Source organism: Hevea brasiliensis, chromosome 4, assembly GCF_030052815.1.
Source record: "Hevea brasiliensis isolate MT/VB/25A 57/8 chromosome 4, ASM3005281v1, whole genome shotgun sequence".
Taxonomy (NCBI): Eukaryota; Viridiplantae; Streptophyta; class Magnoliopsida; order Malpighiales; family Euphorbiaceae; genus Hevea; species Hevea brasiliensis.
Window position 1 is genome coordinate 1,828,140 of NC_079496.1, and position 17,014 is coordinate 1,845,153.

Here is a 17,014-nt window from a genome sequence, read left to right on the forward strand (position 1 = left end):
CATCATATTCAATATTCCAAATAGTAAATTTTCCTGACAAGCTTATATATAATCAAAGCTTTATGATTATAGATTAAGATAAAAAATAATGGTTTTTTTTTTTTCTCTCTTAGTTGGAGGAGTGATCGAGTTGAGAATACGATGAATTCCAAAGAGTAAGTGGATATGTTGGGTTTAATTTGGAAAATGACAAAATGTGATTTGAACAAAAGGGTATGGGGAGACTACTTCGGTATATAACACGGTTAAAATAAGGTTTATGTGCTGTTTTTTGATCCATCACTGCATCAGCTTTGCAATTGGACACTAGTACACTCCCACCACTTTAATTTATTTGTAAGCTTCAAGGTCTCTGCTGGGTACAGTGCTGTCATCCAAACACTCAACAACTAACTAAAATCCTCCACCCCACCTCCCTACCTATAAAAACCTCCTCACTCCTCACTCTCTGCTAACTCTCAAAACTTACAGAGGACATAAAGATGCTTACTATAGAGAACTCCCAAAAGTACCCGACCATGCCAGAGGTATAAAATTCTGAAACTCAACTAGAAAATCTTATCAATGCTTATAAATTTATCACTTCAAGTCTGATTTTTTTTCTCCTTTTGGCAGGTGGTGGAAGAACTAAAGAAAATGACTGATATAGGCTTCCCAATAGCAGTCATGAGCTTGGTGGGTTATCTGAAAAACATGATTTTAGTTGCGTGCATGGGAAGGCTAGGAAGTCTGGAGCTCGCCGGAGGTGCCTTGGCCATTGGTTTCACCAACATCACCGGCTACTCAGTCCTATCAGGCTTGGCCATGGGGATGGAGCCACTTTGCAGCCAAGCTTTTGGTTCAAGGAACTTGTCAGCAGCATCTCTAACTCTACAAAGAACAATTCTGATGTTACTCGTAGTTTCCTTGCCTATTGCCTTGCTATGGGTGAACCTTGAACCCCTCATGCTTGCCGTCCATCAAGATCCTGAAATAACCAAACTCGCAAGTTTATATTGCCGTTTTTCTATCCCAGATCTTATTGCTAATAGCATTCTACACCCTCTACGCATATATTTACGTAGTAAAGGGACTACATGGCCATTAATGTGGTGCACTTTGGTGTCCATTGTTCTGCACCTCCCTATCACCATATTCCTAGCCTTCACTCTTCGTCTTGGGGTCCCTGGAATTGCAATTTCCACTTTTATCTCTAATTTTAACACCCTCTTATACCTATTATGTTACATGTACTTCACTCGTGTCCCTGATGAGCCTTTGTACACACCACTATCACCATCACCAACACCACCGCAGCTGCCGCCATCCTCATCAACTTCTTCTTCACTAAGAATAAAGGAATGGGGGATTCTAATTCGACTTGCTGTACCAAGTTGTTTAGCCGTTTGTTTAGAGTGGTGGTGGTATGAGTTCATGACAATTGCAGCTGGATACTTATCGAAACCTCGAGTTGCTCTGGCAACATCAGCTATAGTAATTCAAACCACATCTCTTTTGTACACATTACCTACAGCAATTAGCTCATCGGTCTCAACCCGAGTAGGCAACGAACTAGGAGCAGGAAGACCAGGAAAGGCACGTTTGGCTACGGCAGTTGCTATAGGACTAGCGCTATTAAGCTCATTATTTGGGTTGGTATTAACCACAGTAGGAAGAGAAGCATGGGGGAGGGTTTTTACAGAGGATGAACAAGTTCTTAAGCTAAGTATGACTGTACTGCCGATAATTGGACTATGTGAGCTAGCGAATTGTCCACAAACCACTAGTTGTGGGATTTTAAGAGGAAGTGCTAGGCCCGGTATTGGGGCAGGAATAAACTTGTACGCGTTTTACTTGGTGGGCGCACCAGTGGCCATAGTCTTAGGCTTTGTTTGGGAGGCAGGGTTCGTGGGTCTATGTTATGGACTTCTAGCCGCTCAAATTGCATGTGTAGTTTCAATCTTGACGGTGGTATACAAGACAGATTGGAAAAAAGAGTCTTTAAAGGCCAAACACTTGGTGGGCAAGAGCACTCAAACATTGTTACCACTTGAACACCAAATACTCAAATAAGAAAAAGAAGAAGGCCTAGGGTTTCTCAGATGACGGTGTTCAGTGGGTTGATTTTCAAAAGTGAAAAAGAAAAATTTTTTTAAAAAAGAGAGTAGTACGGCATTAACAAGACAACAATTCAAATTACGCTTTTTATCTTCATTATTTTCCAGAAGTGATATTATATGATTATATATTGTACTGTTTTCTTCCGCTTTGTCTTTTCTAGTTTTTGTCCCTTCTCTTGTTATGACTTGAAAAAAAAAAATTATACATCAGATTTATCATGTATAAATATGAAGTTCTATTATATATATATATATTTTTTAAGTCTAGGATGGAATAAATTTAGATAAACATTTTTCTTTTCTTGTCATTTTATTTAGCTCTGTTTATTTTATAAAAAATATATTTTATACATACCTTTTAGTGTTTGGGCACTTAAGAAATAATGAACTAATAGAATTTTTTTTTAATAAAAAGGAAAATTAAATTATTTTTAAAGAAAATAATTTTTTCTTTATAGGAAAAAATGTTCTATTTTCTAAATTTTGATAATCTTATTAAAATATGAAAATTTTATATAAATACATACTATAATTTAATATTGTAATCAAATAGTGTAAAATATTTTTATAAAAATTATTTTTTTAGAAAGAATTTCTCATTGGAAAACATTTTTTTATATATAAATTATTTTTCACAAAACAAACAAAGCTTTAATTAATTGCACAATTTTTAATGTTAAATTATTAATTAAGATTTATCAATTTTAGGAGTTTATATGTTTTAATTTTTAATGTTAAATCATTAATTAAGATTTATCAATTTTAGGAGTTTATATGTGATTTTCTATTTAATTAAACAGGATTCTACTATTTGAAAATAATAAACATTATTCTTTGTAGTCTTTATTATATAGCAACTTTAGAAAGCTCTATAATTCTTTTTGAAAAAATATTATGTATTATATTTTTTTATTTAAAAAATTATATTAAAATTAAATTCTTAATCTTTTATATTATAAGGTTTATACACCTAAATGATATATAAATGTCACATTATAATGTCCATCTAAAAATATCATTTATTAAATTTCTATTAATTGAGTGTTTATGCACTTGAGTATCATTCAAACATTAAAAATAAATGTTCAAAAAAATAGATAAAAGCACCGTGTTCCTTGTTAACTTTACCAATTGTACAATGCATCTTAAAAAAAATGGGTTGGGAATTTTTGTATGGAGAAGTAGTAGGGGTAATTTTTATAACTAGCCCTTAAATTTTATCTCGTATTTCACTTGCAACTCTTAACTTTAATTTATGTAACGTCTTGAATTTTTAAATAATTATTTTATATAGGAATTAACTAATTTGTTAGGCTCAGGAGGGGCATTGTATAGTTATTGTATTGTGGCTTGAGGCCTTTTTGATTAAGAAGTGTTAGTTGAGTTATTTTACAGGTTGAGTAGATCCTAGATATAGAAAATTTTTTGTTGGATTTCCGGCAAAAACTTAGGGTGTCTTATGCTTTTTAGTTCTTTATTTTGAGTTAATATTGATGAATTGCTTAAATATGATTGTTTAGGTGATCCAAGTCAATCTTCCTAATTTTCTCAGCCACTCCAGTTATATTTAGATAATCTGTAAATAGATATTAATTTTATTTATAATTTCAATATTATTATTATATATTTCAAGGCATGCTCAGGCATTCACTTATAAATATATTTATGTAGTTAAATACTAGGCACGCCTTATATTACATTTTATTTAATGAGACTGTTGTGGATGTCGCCTTAATATAATTTAGAGCTGTGTACATGTGTCGGCATGTGTGTAATGTGATTATAAATATGGGTAGGATAGGTAGTTGCGGCTGGAGCTTGACTTGCTGGGATTGATTATTTTTTTGTGAATAAGTCGAGGTGAGTAAGGTTTTGAATTGATCTCGCTGACTCCGCATTTGGATTATTAAGAAAAAGTCCGGCTTAAGTTGATCTCGCTGGCAGGCGTTAGAATTAAGAAAGTTGTATAGGAGATCAGCTCTTATATGTATATACACATTGATGTGACACGTGGATGTGTGAGTACTTCAAATTATCTTTTGTGCGAATATTATTTAAATTATTTGAAAATATGTATGTATGTTGCATTTCATATATAGGAATGTATTTAGATTTAAATAGTTATAAAAATTGTATTTGAAATCAATATTTTACTTTATTAGTCAAACACCCACCCCCTATTTAATTATTTTTTCTCAGGTGATAGGTGTATTCTTTGAGAATAACTGCTTTCTTTCTTATAGGTTTACTAGAAAAGTTTAATTGTGCTTTTATTTTCCTTGTTTGTATTCTAAAACTCTGCATATATCAGTAATGTATTAATTATGTCTGGGGTTGTAATAAATTAAACTGTTGGCATTGTAAATTTATTATATGAATGCACATGAGTGCATGAGATATATTGTTTCTATGGATGAGGGAGCTGAGCTCTCATTCAATTATTCATTTGTTTGAAGATTATGAGGGTGAGCTGAACTCCCCAAATTGTGTTATTTTGATGTTTATAGGTTGAGTGAGTTGATACTCCATGTTAGATAGTCTAATTTACCGCCAGACTCTATTCGTTTAATGTCTTTAAATTGGACTATAATTATAGGTTTTATGAATGGGTTAAGAATAGTTAGGCTTACTACGGACTTCGAAATCCTTATGCTAACCCAAGTCCTAATACCGGTTCCATCCAGAATTTGGGTCGTGACAATTTATTACTAAAAAAATCTCTGAAATTTAATTTTGTTTCATAAAAATCCCTCTAACTTGTTATAACAGGTTTTCAAGTTAAAGAAAAATGAAATCACCATCTTAGCTTATATCCTCTTACACTAAAAAAAGCACCAACTGTTTCAATCACTATTTATACCTACTACAAAAATGCTAATGTTATTATAACGATCTGTTTTATGAAAAGAATGAAAATTTATCATCCACTAAAAAGTGCTGAAACAATATTTATAGATGTTACATTGTACATAGTTTAGAAGGATTTTTTTAATTTGAAAACTTACTATTGCAATTAGCTAGATTTTTTGTGAAATAAAATTAAAATTCAAGAATTTTTTTTAATAATAAATTGAAGTTAAAGGATAAAAATAAAAAATGGGGCAAAGTTTACGGATGAACTATTTAAAAATTGGCTGAAAGAGATATTGCACTAAGGCAGTATTAACGAATTTTAATAAATGATATTAAAATTATCTGTAAAAAAATGAAATATTAAATTCAAACTTAGTATGAACCAAGAAAAAAAAAACCGTAAAAGTAATTTGTCTAAAATTTAACAAGCATGTGCATCTGTGGACAGCCATGGGCATGGCATCTGTAGGTAAGGTACTACCATGCAGTTGCAGGCTTCTCCAAGCCAGATAAGAAGAAGAAAAAGAAGAAAGAGAGCATATGCGAGGCACATGTGCAACCACTTGCATATAGGTGATATTTCGTTATCTCTATCAACAACAGGCACACTCGAACAGTCGAACATGAACGTCACTGTCTCTAGTATTTTCAAACTGGATTGTAGCTTATTATGAAGCAAAATCCGTTCATCATCTATATATATATATATATATATTTGCCACATTGTCTCTATACGACTCCTAAATTATTATTATGAACTATATATTTTGCTCTTGGGAAAGACTCTGGACATTGAATGGGTGACTACTAAAAACACTATTAATTGATTATATAGTGCGTACATAAGCATGAACTGAATAATACATAGCTAATGAAAAGCTTGTATACTCTGGCCCTGAGATCACTGTGCTCCAACAGTGAAGCATTTGTTGCAGTATGAGAAGAATCCATTTTATGGTGGTCCAAATCGTAAAAGAAAATGAACCAGTTGTTGCTCCATGCAGCCCCATCAAAAACACCTTTTATTTCTTGTGCTTTTCTGCAATATTATTGAAGTTCACTGTTGAGTATATCTAATTAATCATATCCACAAAAATTGAAGAAAGATGGCATAGCCACACCTTAATTAACCCTAATGATAAATGTACAATTATTTATTCATAAATGAGAAATATTCCATTGTCAATGAGCTCAGTATGGATTGAAGAATAAAACACTCACATCAAAGAGATAACGTGATGGAGTTTCCTTCATCAATTGCAGCAAAAGACCCATCAATTTTTCCAAATCTCATTTTAGTTACCTTGGATGATCATGACCTATATATTGTGCATGAAACTTGAGAGTGACAACTTAATTTGTATGAGACTTCTTTTTAATCTCAATCCTCTATTTATTCTTTTTACTTATTCATAGATTATGGCTCTGCCACTCACTCCCCATATGTCTTTCAAGAGACAAATTAATGGGTGGCTGAAAAGATTAAAAGAAGGAAGGGCAACGCATGCAAGAAATGTCAAATTGAAAAGAGAAGTACACTTGCATAGCCGGACGGATAACATCTTTGTGTTGCTTTCAGCACTATGCAACATATATATATCCTTTAGATAATGATTAGGCATCCCAATTCAAATGTTAAGTCATTATAAGGGTAATCATATAAAAAATTTTAAAGCTAACACATTCATTCAATCAAATGATCAAATTTCTGCAAGTTTCTTTGGATTCCTGCTTAAGTAGCTGGGCAGGCCTAAACTAATAACTTACTCCCAAGTTGGGCCATGGTGGAAATTAGGCTCAGGCCCATTTTTGACAATTTAGTTTGGGGATCTGTTTAGATTCGGAGATCTGGAAGTCTTCCGATTAAGTTGACTTCTTACAATCACCAGAAAAAGCTCAAAGAGAACACGTAGCTCTGGTTAATTAATGATTAATTTAAAAAATAAAAATTCATAATAATAATAATAATAATAATTATTATTAATATGATTATAGAAAAATCTATCTTTACATAATTATAAGAGATTTATTTAAAATAATTATAATAATTAATATAATTATAAGAAATTAATTTAACATAATTATAGTAATTATTATTCTTATTAAAATTAATTTATATTTTTATATATAAATAGATATAGTATTTTTATAAATAAAACAATATGTATAATTTTTTTCATTATCGCTTATATGCTAATAATAATAAAGTGTAAGAATGGATTATATATTGGCATTTTTATCTTCATCACAATTTTCACTTTAATATAAAAAAATATATTTTTATATTGCAATTTAAAATTATATAAATATAAAATATATCATTTTATTTTAAAATACCTCATTTATTATTGAATTTTATTATTTTTAATTGCAATCATTTATAATATTATATGAACAAAAATTATTTAAAGTTAAAAATTTTAAAATGAAAAATCTGTAATCTTTATAAAAACTAATTTTATATTTACACAAGTAAAAAGAGTATTATATATTTAATAATTCCTTTAGATTGAATAGGGGTAAGCTTTTACCTAAATTAAATTTATGATTGATTCAATATATAAATATGTATAATTCACCTATTTAATAAATAAATTTCAATATATATATATATATATATTTCATAAATAAATTATTATTATATATATATATATATATAATTTTATTGTATAATATTTCTTCTATTGAACTAATATAAGTGCTAATTGAGATTGAAATTAGGAGGTTTTAATGTATTTATTGTTTTAAAGCTTTATGTATTATTGAGTTTTATAATTAAAAAATATTTTTAAAAAAAATATAATTTTAGATATTATTACAAAATAATTTAAAAATTTTTAAACATATAAATTTACTTTTTAATTAATTTTCAATACTTTTAAATTAATATATTTAGTAAAATATTTTTATCAATATTATCTCTATTAATAATATCAAATAGAAATAGTTAAAAAAATTATTTAGTTTTGTTTAAAATTTTTATGATGAAAATATGATGAATTTTAATTTTAAATTATTTAAAAATATATTTTAGAAAAAAAAAGGCAATTCTAATAATAATAATAATAACATATCCTTAAACTTGAAAACTTCCCTAATCAATCTCAGTGTTGTGCTGTTATGTTAAATAGGGGGGTTTGGAAGATATTTTATGCAAGAAAATATCTTTTCGGAAGATATTTTAACCACAGTACAGAGGTGGTACGTGGGATTCAAGAATTTGTTTCCAACAATGGGGGACCATATTATTACTCTTTGAATGCAGACATTATAATTATGTTAATCTTGATCATTGCCAATAATTTTTTTTTTCAATTTCAGTCCTTAATTAATTGTCTGCAAATATGGGAAATCATATTCAAAATTTATAATGTTATTTTCTTTAATTAATTTTATATTTTACACAATATTTATATTAAGTATCAAAAAAAGTTACAAGTATCCACGCATAGTGGAATCTATACCCATTACACAAACTCATCATTGAACATATATCCCATTTAGACAAATTCCAATCTTTTAAATGGTCCCTATTAATCTCAATTATTTTGTTTTTTTGATAATTTTTTTTTTTTTAATTTTGTGGGTATTCATTTTTAGAACTTAATCCATTTCTTTGTGTTTATTGTTTGTTTAATGATGGAATGATTAATTAAAGGATAATTAAATTGGGATTAGACAGCATAATAATATTAATTTCCTATATTTATTTAGTATTATTACACTGTTATAGTATAAAGTAGTGTCGTGTCATGTCATGTCAACTTCAACCTGAGCCTTATAGAGTTGAGTTCCATTGCTTGGAAACAGGACCCAACTTTCTATCAGTCTCATTTTACGCACGTGGCCCAACAACTTCTTCTTTTTCAAATCCTCCAGCAAAATGGCCGATGGGATTGGGACCCATGAAAGTGAAATTAGTAGGCCTAATGAGTTGTAGTGGACCCACTTGCTGGCCTATAGTGGTAAGAAAGACATGGCCCCACGAAGAGCCTTCACCGTTCATGTCTTTGCCCTTTCATCAACGCGTGGCTATCCTGCGGGTTGGTCTTCTTGTACCACCTCTGGTTAAAGCACTTCTCTTTGTTTGTTTGTTTGTTATGTATCCTCTTTGACGCATTTAACGTTCTATAATATATTAGTATTATCTCTCTCTGTCCCTCTATTTACTTGCCTACATCAATCAAACCTACTTGCGCATTTTATCAAACACCTGTGTCAAGTACTGTTATTAGCAAACTCTTGCAATTTTCTTGGCCGTTTTGCAACATAATATTCATATATATTAATTAATTAATGTTAAAAAAACCAAGAAACAAGAAAAGGTTGGGAAGAAAAACTGCAAATGGAATGGGGACTACAAGGAGATACGTGACAGTTAACAAGCACTAGAAGTCAAATCGTTCGCCGCCCTAATCGTCCTGACCACTGTGATGTGACGGACCCACCAACTCCCTTTACCGTTCTACCCTCTTTCCCTTCAATTTCTTCACCCAAAAAAACGTCTTCTTCGCCCCCATTCCAAAACACCTCTCCTCTTCCTCCACCTCCTCGGCTGTCGTCTATCGTTGGAGCCACTCTTTGTCTTGTTTTGGTAGTAAAGGGATTGTAAAGAGAGAAATTTTATAATGAGAGATGGTGGGTTTAAGCATAGTTTTGGAGGCACAAAAGGGTGGTGTTAACGAGAAAACCCCACAATTGATCAGCAAAGCCATTGTGATGATCAATAAACCCTCTCCTTCTTCAAGCTCTTTTTCTTCCCACTCGTCTTTTCCGGTACTTAATTTTCTTGAGCATTGCTTCCTCTGTGGACAGAAACTCTTGCCTGGAAAGGACATCTACATGTACAAGTAAGCAATATGTAGCAAACAAACACCATACTGTTACTACTTCTCTTCCATTTTTAATGTTTTTCTTCAAATACCCACATCTTATTTGGCGGATATTGGCCCAATAAGCACTTCATTCTCGCTTGCCAATCTCTAAAAGATGGATCTTTTTCTCTTTTTTTGATGTTTATACTGTGTTTTTGTGTTAAGCGGTAGTGAGCTCTAATGGCTTTGTGTTTATATTTCTTGTTAAAAGGTTGATTTGGGTGGTTATTTTCTTTTATATGTAGAGGAGACATAGCTTTTTGTAGCGTGGAGTGCAGGTGTAGGCAGATATTTATGGACGAGGAGGAGACCCTGAGGAAAGGTAACTGTTCGCTGGCAGCTATGAAACCAACTTCTGCATCCTCATCTTCTGCTTCTCGTCACCACAAAAGCACAAGAAACCGAGCAGGTGGTTCTGCGTATTGAGAGAGAAAAGGAACGGAAACTTGTTTCGTTTTCAATTCCAATAATTTTGTTTCAGTTTTACCCTAGTGTGAAATGGCATTGATATCCTCTCTGTCGTTTTTCAGTTTTACCCTAGTGTTTTTGTAATGACGTTGATGTCCACAATCGTCTTTTGCTAAGGGCATTCAAATTAGCCTGACGTATCTACGGAAGTTCATATGGTTTGGATTGGTTTGGTTTTTAACATGTTTCCCATCTGCCCATAAACAATGTAAGAACGGTTGCAGGAGTTAAATTGAAATTTCAAGTGCCGGACATTCAACAGAAGAAGAGGAAGACAGAAAAGTAAAAAAAATAAAAAGACATTCTTGAAAGAGTAAAAATTGAGCATCCTAAGTACTGGACTTTCAAGTTCTCTGCTGTTGCTGAGGTTGCTTATTGTTGCATAAGTGGATGAAACATAGGTGGTGAATCAGAAGTTCGAATGCCTAACAATGGCAGCTCAACAATCACAACCCAAGTAATCAATTTTGTTCATAGTGCTGGCAAGTTTGCCATATGGGTGAATTAAACACATAAAATCAATAGTACAAAATTTTAACCCCCAAGACATAAAGTCAACTATAGACTGAATCAAGAATCTTCCTTTGAAGTAAAATCTCTGAGGCCCAAGAATATAAAACGCACTAGGGAGAGCACAAAATCAAGACATAGTAGCAGGGGTTGTGGATATTGTCAACTAGCGTAGAGTCGTGGGGCTGAGTTGAGGAACCAAGGTTACAGCCTAGGCACTCGGAGAAAGAGCCAATGTGATGACAAAAAAGAGGCATGGATGGTGCAGGTGAAGTCATGATGAGATGAAAATGACTATGAATAGGGACTAAAAAGAGGGGGAGATGATGGTTGAATGTAGAAAATGGTGAAGTTTTAGTGGAGAAGAAAAGAAAAAGGGTCCCTTGGCTTACTGCTTTAACACACCTTGAGTATACTAGAGATTAAGATCCAAGTAGAAAATTGATAGATGTGAAGGAGTCTCTGCTGGTGAGATAGGTATGGTGTGTATTAACGAGTCAAAAAATTTAATTAATGTGAAGATAATTTTGTCTTTTCAATGTCACTTAATGGCAAATTGAGTTGATTTTGAATTGAAGAGAAAGACCAAAGTCTTTAATATAATCAAACATAATCAAATATTAAGTATGCAATTATGAGATTTTAAAAATATAGAAATTAATTTGTATATTTACAAAAACCCTCATTAAATTCATGGGTGACCATTGTTTTTAAAGCTCAACCTAGAGAGGAAGGTATAGATCGACTTGTTGAATGAGACCAGCTAGCTATATACTGAGCTGACCAAGGACACATCCATAATTTTCAAGCCACAACTCATGATCTCTAAATTGCCAGAAACGAAAAATGTATGTGATTGGGTCATTTTCGTGCTTAATCTTTCATAATATCCTGTTTTCTTGTAAAACTATTTATATATGAAAAAAAAAAAATTATTGCCAGTACTTGGTTAAGTAAGCCAAGAAAAAGAGCACAAGAAGCAAACATAAAAAGAAGAAAGAAAGTTCCAAGGCGGAGGTGAAACTATATGTAAAAAGAAAGAAAGATAGCATAGAATCTTATACATTCCAATGTAGCGAAGCAGCTGGCTTGAAAGTTAGGAACCCTAGAAAGAGCATATCATAATAAGAGATGGGCATACGTACTATATAGGAATAAATAGGGTTTGCCACCCACTTGTCTTTTATGTGGTGCTACCATCCACAAATCGTCCCCTGGAAAGGGACAGTTATTAGGTTCCCTCACAAGAATGCAATATATATTTATAATGCATTAATTCCTTGGTAGTTTTTGGGTGGAAAATGCATGGAGGTTTGCATTTCGGACAAATTTGCAGTTTGCTACTTGTGCACTGAGTTTCCTTATTATACTCACCGACACACACCCGACTGTCTACCTTGGCATGCCTTCGACTTTCCTCCAATTGTTGCCAATTTCAGCTGCTTTAATTTATAGCTATGTTAACTTTACTTCAGTGATATTAGAGTGTATGCTTCAAGACTGAATTCGAATTTTTCATATTTAAATAAAAGAATTTAATTTATTTTAATCTTAAAAAATATTTTAAAAAATAAAAAAATAATTTAATTAAATTTTTTATTATAAATAATTTATTTCAAATGAAACCAATAATAATAAAAAAAAACAAGTAGCTTTTAATCAATAATAAAATTATTTTCAAAACAGCCAAATCTCAAATTCTACCGAAATTTATCCAACTCCTACAGCTGCCGGACAAAGAAAAAGAGGTTAATGAAAAATGGTACTTTCTGTTAGTCTGCTTTCCCATTTTGAGCTGACCAACTTTTGATTACTTTTTGGGACCTTGTCTTCAAAGATGCAAATTGAAAGCAGCCTCCCTCCTTCAATGACAATGTATTTCAAATATTTCTATATTATTTTTAATCTATGTAGTTTCAAATTTAATAATTTCAGAAACCAACATAACTAAATATTGCATTAACCCTAATTGAAATTAAAAATTAACACATTTATGATTTGGTACAAGACGAGAATACTATAACGCGCAGCATTTTAAGATTTAGTAATACAAGGAAATGGACAAACATGGTTTTCCTAAACACAATGCACAGATTCAATCCCCAAGTGACAATATATTACTGCAAAATCTGGGAAATGCAACAATAACTCGCGAGAGAGAGAGAGAGAGAGAGAGAGAGAGAGAGAGAGAGAGAGAGAGAGTAAAGCAACCGAGGAAAGGCCACATTTCAATCCAAAGTTCAAAACCATTTCAAGTGAAATTAAACATACAAATTGGGCACAGTAATCTCTGGCTAGAGTTTTTTGCATGCCAGTGGATTTGGTTAAATACATACAGCAGCCAATAACTACATAGCATAATGATCACCACTGTCCCCATCTTCTTGATGGAGATCTCCGTCCTCGTCACCCAGATTTGAATAACAGAACTGCTTTCTGGTCCAAATAGAAATAAACAAAGTGGTTTGTCTCATGAGTCACGTATGAGCCTGCGGATAGCAGAAACAAATAAATAAAGAAGAAAATGAACATCACTGAGATTTCATTCAAGCAATGAAACACACTTGTAATCCATTTTCCCTCAATAACCAGTTGTTATCTGTAAGGATGGAATTCAAGAGCAATTTCTGTTTTACAAGATAAATAAACTATTAGAATTATGGTTCAAAATTCTAATGGGATTTGGAGAAAGACCTTTTCTCATTTTGCGTTGGATAAATATTATTCAATAAGATATAAGTATATTTTCTATATAGAGTAGAACTCCTATTTTAGTGTTATTTCTAAATTTCGTTGGACCACTAATCAGATTAGGATTGAGATTAGGATTGAGAGAATTAACACTATAAATAGAAGAATAATAAAAAGATTATTTGGCTTCGCCAATAAAAAGTGGCTTCGCCTATGGAGAGTGGCGTTTGCCCATGAAAGGCGGTTTTGCCTATGGACAGTGGCTTGGCCCGTGGAGAGTGGCTTTGTCCATTGATGAGAGGCTCCTGCCTATTGCGGTACTGAAGGGAAACAGGCTTCGGCCCAAGGTGGAGAAAAGACATAGAATTCAAAAGGAATGAATTATTATCCATTGATGAAAGGGTTATTATCATGTAGTTAGAGACACCACAAAGTAATTAAAGTAGTATATATATTAGGTTATATCTAGAGGAGATTGAAAGGACTAACTAATGTATTTATCATGAGCAATTATGTAGTATGAGTTCTCTTGGGTATAATTGGGTCGATGGGTAAAATAGCTTTGAGCTTGTAATTGATAATTTATTATTATTTATAGTGGAAGATTACATGTCCGTGGATGTAGCCGTATATTGAGAGGGTGAACCATGTAAATATTGGTGTTTGTGTGTTTGCTTTATTTTTTTACAGTTTAATTCGGCGATGCACAACATAAACACAAACAGAAGTGACTGCATGGAACATGGATAATTAAAAAGACAATACAATATATATGGTCCAGTCCAGAGTACATAAGAAAATAAACAGATATCTAAAGCCTGACAGCTAAAAAATAGAGATAAGACTAAGATTGCACTCATCATGGGCATTTGACTGCCTAAGTAACATTCGAAGCAGGTGCAGAAGTAGCCATATCCATATTTGTAATAGAGGTTATCAGTTATCAGGATTCACTAATCCTGACAGAATTCTCATTGAGGATCACAAGAAACATGCAATTTGGATTGAATAAGCTGTGAAACAATCTAGGAGGTGAAATGTTCTGGTGACAACATGTCAGAAACTGAAGCTGCAAGATGAATGGACAAATCCCCTTCTTCTTTTCCACTCAATTCCCCAGTCTTCAATTCCCATTCCCATCAGTTTAATACTCATAAAATGAAATTAATACACTGTCCTAGCAAAAAATAAACAACATGATCACCCACCCAGGCCCACAGTTAATAATCGTTAGAGTTGAAACAGGATATCTTACAGAAAACAAGATAAATTTGTGCCTTCAGAATTAGAGATGCTGCGATCAGAACTGAAATTACTAGCCCCCATTTGTAAATGATACTAGAAGATTTCCCATATAGTGGTTAAGAAACAAAAGAAAGCAAGAAAACAGCCTAGTCATCGTCCATCAATTCAACTAATTAAGTTGCACTCATAATTGGAAATTGATAATTTCCTAATTCCTAACCAAAAGTCACTCAAACCAAACAACAAACATACAAGCAAGATTGCTGAAACTCTTCTAGCAGCTACTGAGCTATAGGTCATTACATCCCCAAATTAGTTAAGGACTTGGTGGTGCTCATATTGTGTTATTTCTTCTTTGCATTTTAAAATGGGTTAATTTGTCAAGTGTGCAACTTCGTCAATAATGATCCAAACAAATTCCCCAATAAAAGGATTACTTTGAGCAGCACAACAACATTTGCATTTGCAAGCGAAATTGTACATATAAGCTTGTTATGGTGCCTAACAAAGGAGAACAAACAAACTTCCTCTTTCTCAAGATCTAAAATGCTTTGTCTACTATGTCCAACTACTAGTAGACAGCAACTAAACAGACTAGTTTACTATCTATCAATATTGTCTACCAAGACTGATTAAACTACATACAACCAAGATCACTGACAAAGCCCTCTCTAGATGCCATTGAACCATAGCTCCTTGCATTCCCAAATGAGTTAATCACCCAGCAATACTCATATCGTCATCTTTCTTTTCTTCATTTTGAACTTAGTTTGTCAAGCATGCAACTTGGTCAATAGTGATAATTATGAATTCCTCAAATGATTGGAGTGGACTGCTTTGTGGGACAAAGACAATTGCATTTTTGAGGAAGACATTGTATATATGAACTTGTTGCATTGCCTAACAGAGGAACAAACAGAGCTCTTGTTTCTCAAGATGCAAATTGCTTTGTCTCAACTCTCAAAATTGGGGCATTCAATGATGGTGACAACAAGCACCAAAAAGAGCCAAGATTAGGTGGGGCTGTAATTTTGGGTTAAAAAATGTTCCATCTCTTAGTGATCTAAAAGATAAACACCAAAAAAATAAGTGAACTACTAACTAAAGATAAACACCAAAAAAGAGAAGTGAACTTCTAACTATCTGCAATGACTAGCAGCTAATGATCACTTATCCACACCTACTACATCATAATATTATTCAAACCATTAAACTTCATGTTACCCTTCTAAGCAGGGAAAAATATGCAAGCTTTTATCATCCTTTTTTTGAAGAAAGAAGTGCAAAAGGCAAGCCTCAAGAGCTGAGCAAAAGTAAAAGGTGAAAACCATATATGCGACATCGACAATAGACAGATACAAGTAAATAACATCTAATCTAAGCCTAGATCTAAGTATTCCATTATTTAACTATAGAAACAGCATCAGTCATCCAGCAAATAGTGAATCCAACTAGAAACCAAAAGCACAAATCTTTGCATGAAAACACTTCAATACCAAAAAAAAAAAAAAAAAAAAAAAAAAACAACACATTGCTTCAAATCTGAGAAAAAAACAAATAATAAAAGCCCCCACGAGAGGAAATAGGATTAAAATGGGGTTACCAAAATTCCGACCAACGATGCAATGCCAAGTGGGTCCATGCCTTCTATCGAACTCCTTCTTTATGTGCTCAGCTACATCCTTCTCTACTTTGAGCTTCTCGAACGCCTGAATCAAAAAACATTCCAATAACCCAAAAATTAAAAAGAAAAAAAGAAAGATAATAAAGCAAAAAAATTGAAATGGAAACAAATGAATAGAGCAAGCATAGGGTGAGATAGAGATAGCTAACGGCGATGGCAATATCAACAGCCTCTTTCTGCATATCGTCTTTCATGTCTGCGTTCTTGATGATGATTTTCTTGGGGATGGGAGCTGTATCCGGAGAGACTTTCCGATCATCTGAGATGGGTTTACCCACCAGACCTCCGGTGATGCTCCTCTTGGGTTCTTCAGTGCTCATGATTTTTGTTGGTTTGGTTGCTTATTTTCCTTTGAGATGAAGCTATTGAGCTCTGATTAGCTGAAGTGGAAGAAATAAGAGAACAGTTTCTGTCCCACACACCCTGTGAGAAAGTGTTTTTTTATTCTTGGATGATTTTAACTTCCACTGGTCTTTTGGGCTGTTCTGGTCAAGCCATTCTCTTATGGCGAGCTGAAAGTAGTGGCTGCTCAATCGTGGCATATAAAACGTCATCGTTTCAGAATGATATTGATGCCCAAAGGGTTCTCT

At 32.7% G+C, this 17,014-nt stretch overlaps 3 protein-coding genes across 3 annotated transcripts; 2 read left to right on the top strand and 1 right to left on the bottom strand.

Annotated features, from left to right (window-relative positions):
- Positions 1-381: 381 nt before the first annotated feature.
- Positions 382-2,193, top strand: LOC110633100 (protein DETOXIFICATION 55). The gene is made up of 2 exons (XM_021781574.2): positions 382-527; positions 616-2,193. Exons 1-2 carry the CDS (start codon positions 483-485, stop codon positions 2,050-2,052), a joined length of 1,482 nt encoding a protein of 493 aa, XP_021637266.2. The 5' UTR covers positions 382-482; the 3' UTR covers positions 2,053-2,193.
- Positions 2,194-9,294: 7,101 nt separating this feature from the next.
- LOC110633028 (FCS-Like Zinc finger 15) lies at positions 9,295-10,434 on the top strand. Its single transcript, XM_021781468.2, has 2 exons — positions 9,295-9,802; positions 10,072-10,434. The coding sequence occupies exons 1-2, from the start codon at positions 9,588-9,590 to the stop codon at positions 10,250-10,252; spliced, it is 396 nt and encodes a 131-aa protein (XP_021637160.2). The 5' UTR covers positions 9,295-9,587; the 3' UTR covers positions 10,253-10,434.
- Positions 10,435-13,006: 2,572 nt separating this feature from the next.
- LOC110633082 (uncharacterized) lies at positions 13,007-16,919 on the bottom strand. Its single transcript, XM_021781550.2, has 3 exons — positions 16,574-16,919; positions 16,344-16,449; positions 13,007-13,293 (listed from the first exon to the last, which is right to left on the bottom strand). The coding sequence occupies exons 1-3, from the start codon at positions 16,742-16,744 to the stop codon at positions 13,211-13,213; spliced, it is 360 nt and encodes a 119-aa protein (XP_021637242.2). The 5' UTR covers positions 16,745-16,919; the 3' UTR covers positions 13,007-13,210.
- Between the last annotated feature and the right edge of the window lie 95 nt (positions 16,920-17,014).

Bases quoted from the DNA above. Each gene is read 5' to 3' on its own strand.
- LOC110633100 (XM_021781574.2), top strand. From the start codon at position 483: ATGCTTACTATAGAGAACTCCCAAAAGTACCCGACCATGCCAGAG. The intron at 528-615 runs GTATAAAATTCT...TCCTTTTGGCAG, and splicing joins AGTACCCGACCATGCCAGAG to GTGGTGGAAGAACTAAAGAA.
- LOC110633028 (XM_021781468.2), top strand. From the start codon at position 9,588: ATGGTGGGTTTAAGCATAGTTTTGGAGGCACAAAAGGGTGGTGTTAAC. The intron at 9,803-10,071 runs GTAAGCAATATG...TTTTATATGTAG, and splicing joins AAGGACATCTACATGTACAA to AGGAGACATAGCTTTTTGTA.
- LOC110633082 (XM_021781550.2), bottom strand. From the start codon at position 16,744: ATGAGCACTGAAGAACCCAAGAGGAGCATCACCGGAGGTCTGGTGGGT. The intron at 16,450-16,573 runs GTTAGCTATCTC...TTTTTGATTCAG, and splicing joins CTGTTGATATTGCCATCGCC to GCGTTCGAGAAGCTCAAAGT. The intron at 13,294-16,343 runs GTAACCCCATTT...TGCTATCCGCAG, and splicing joins CATCGTTGGTCGGAATTTTG to GCTCATACGTGACTCATGAG.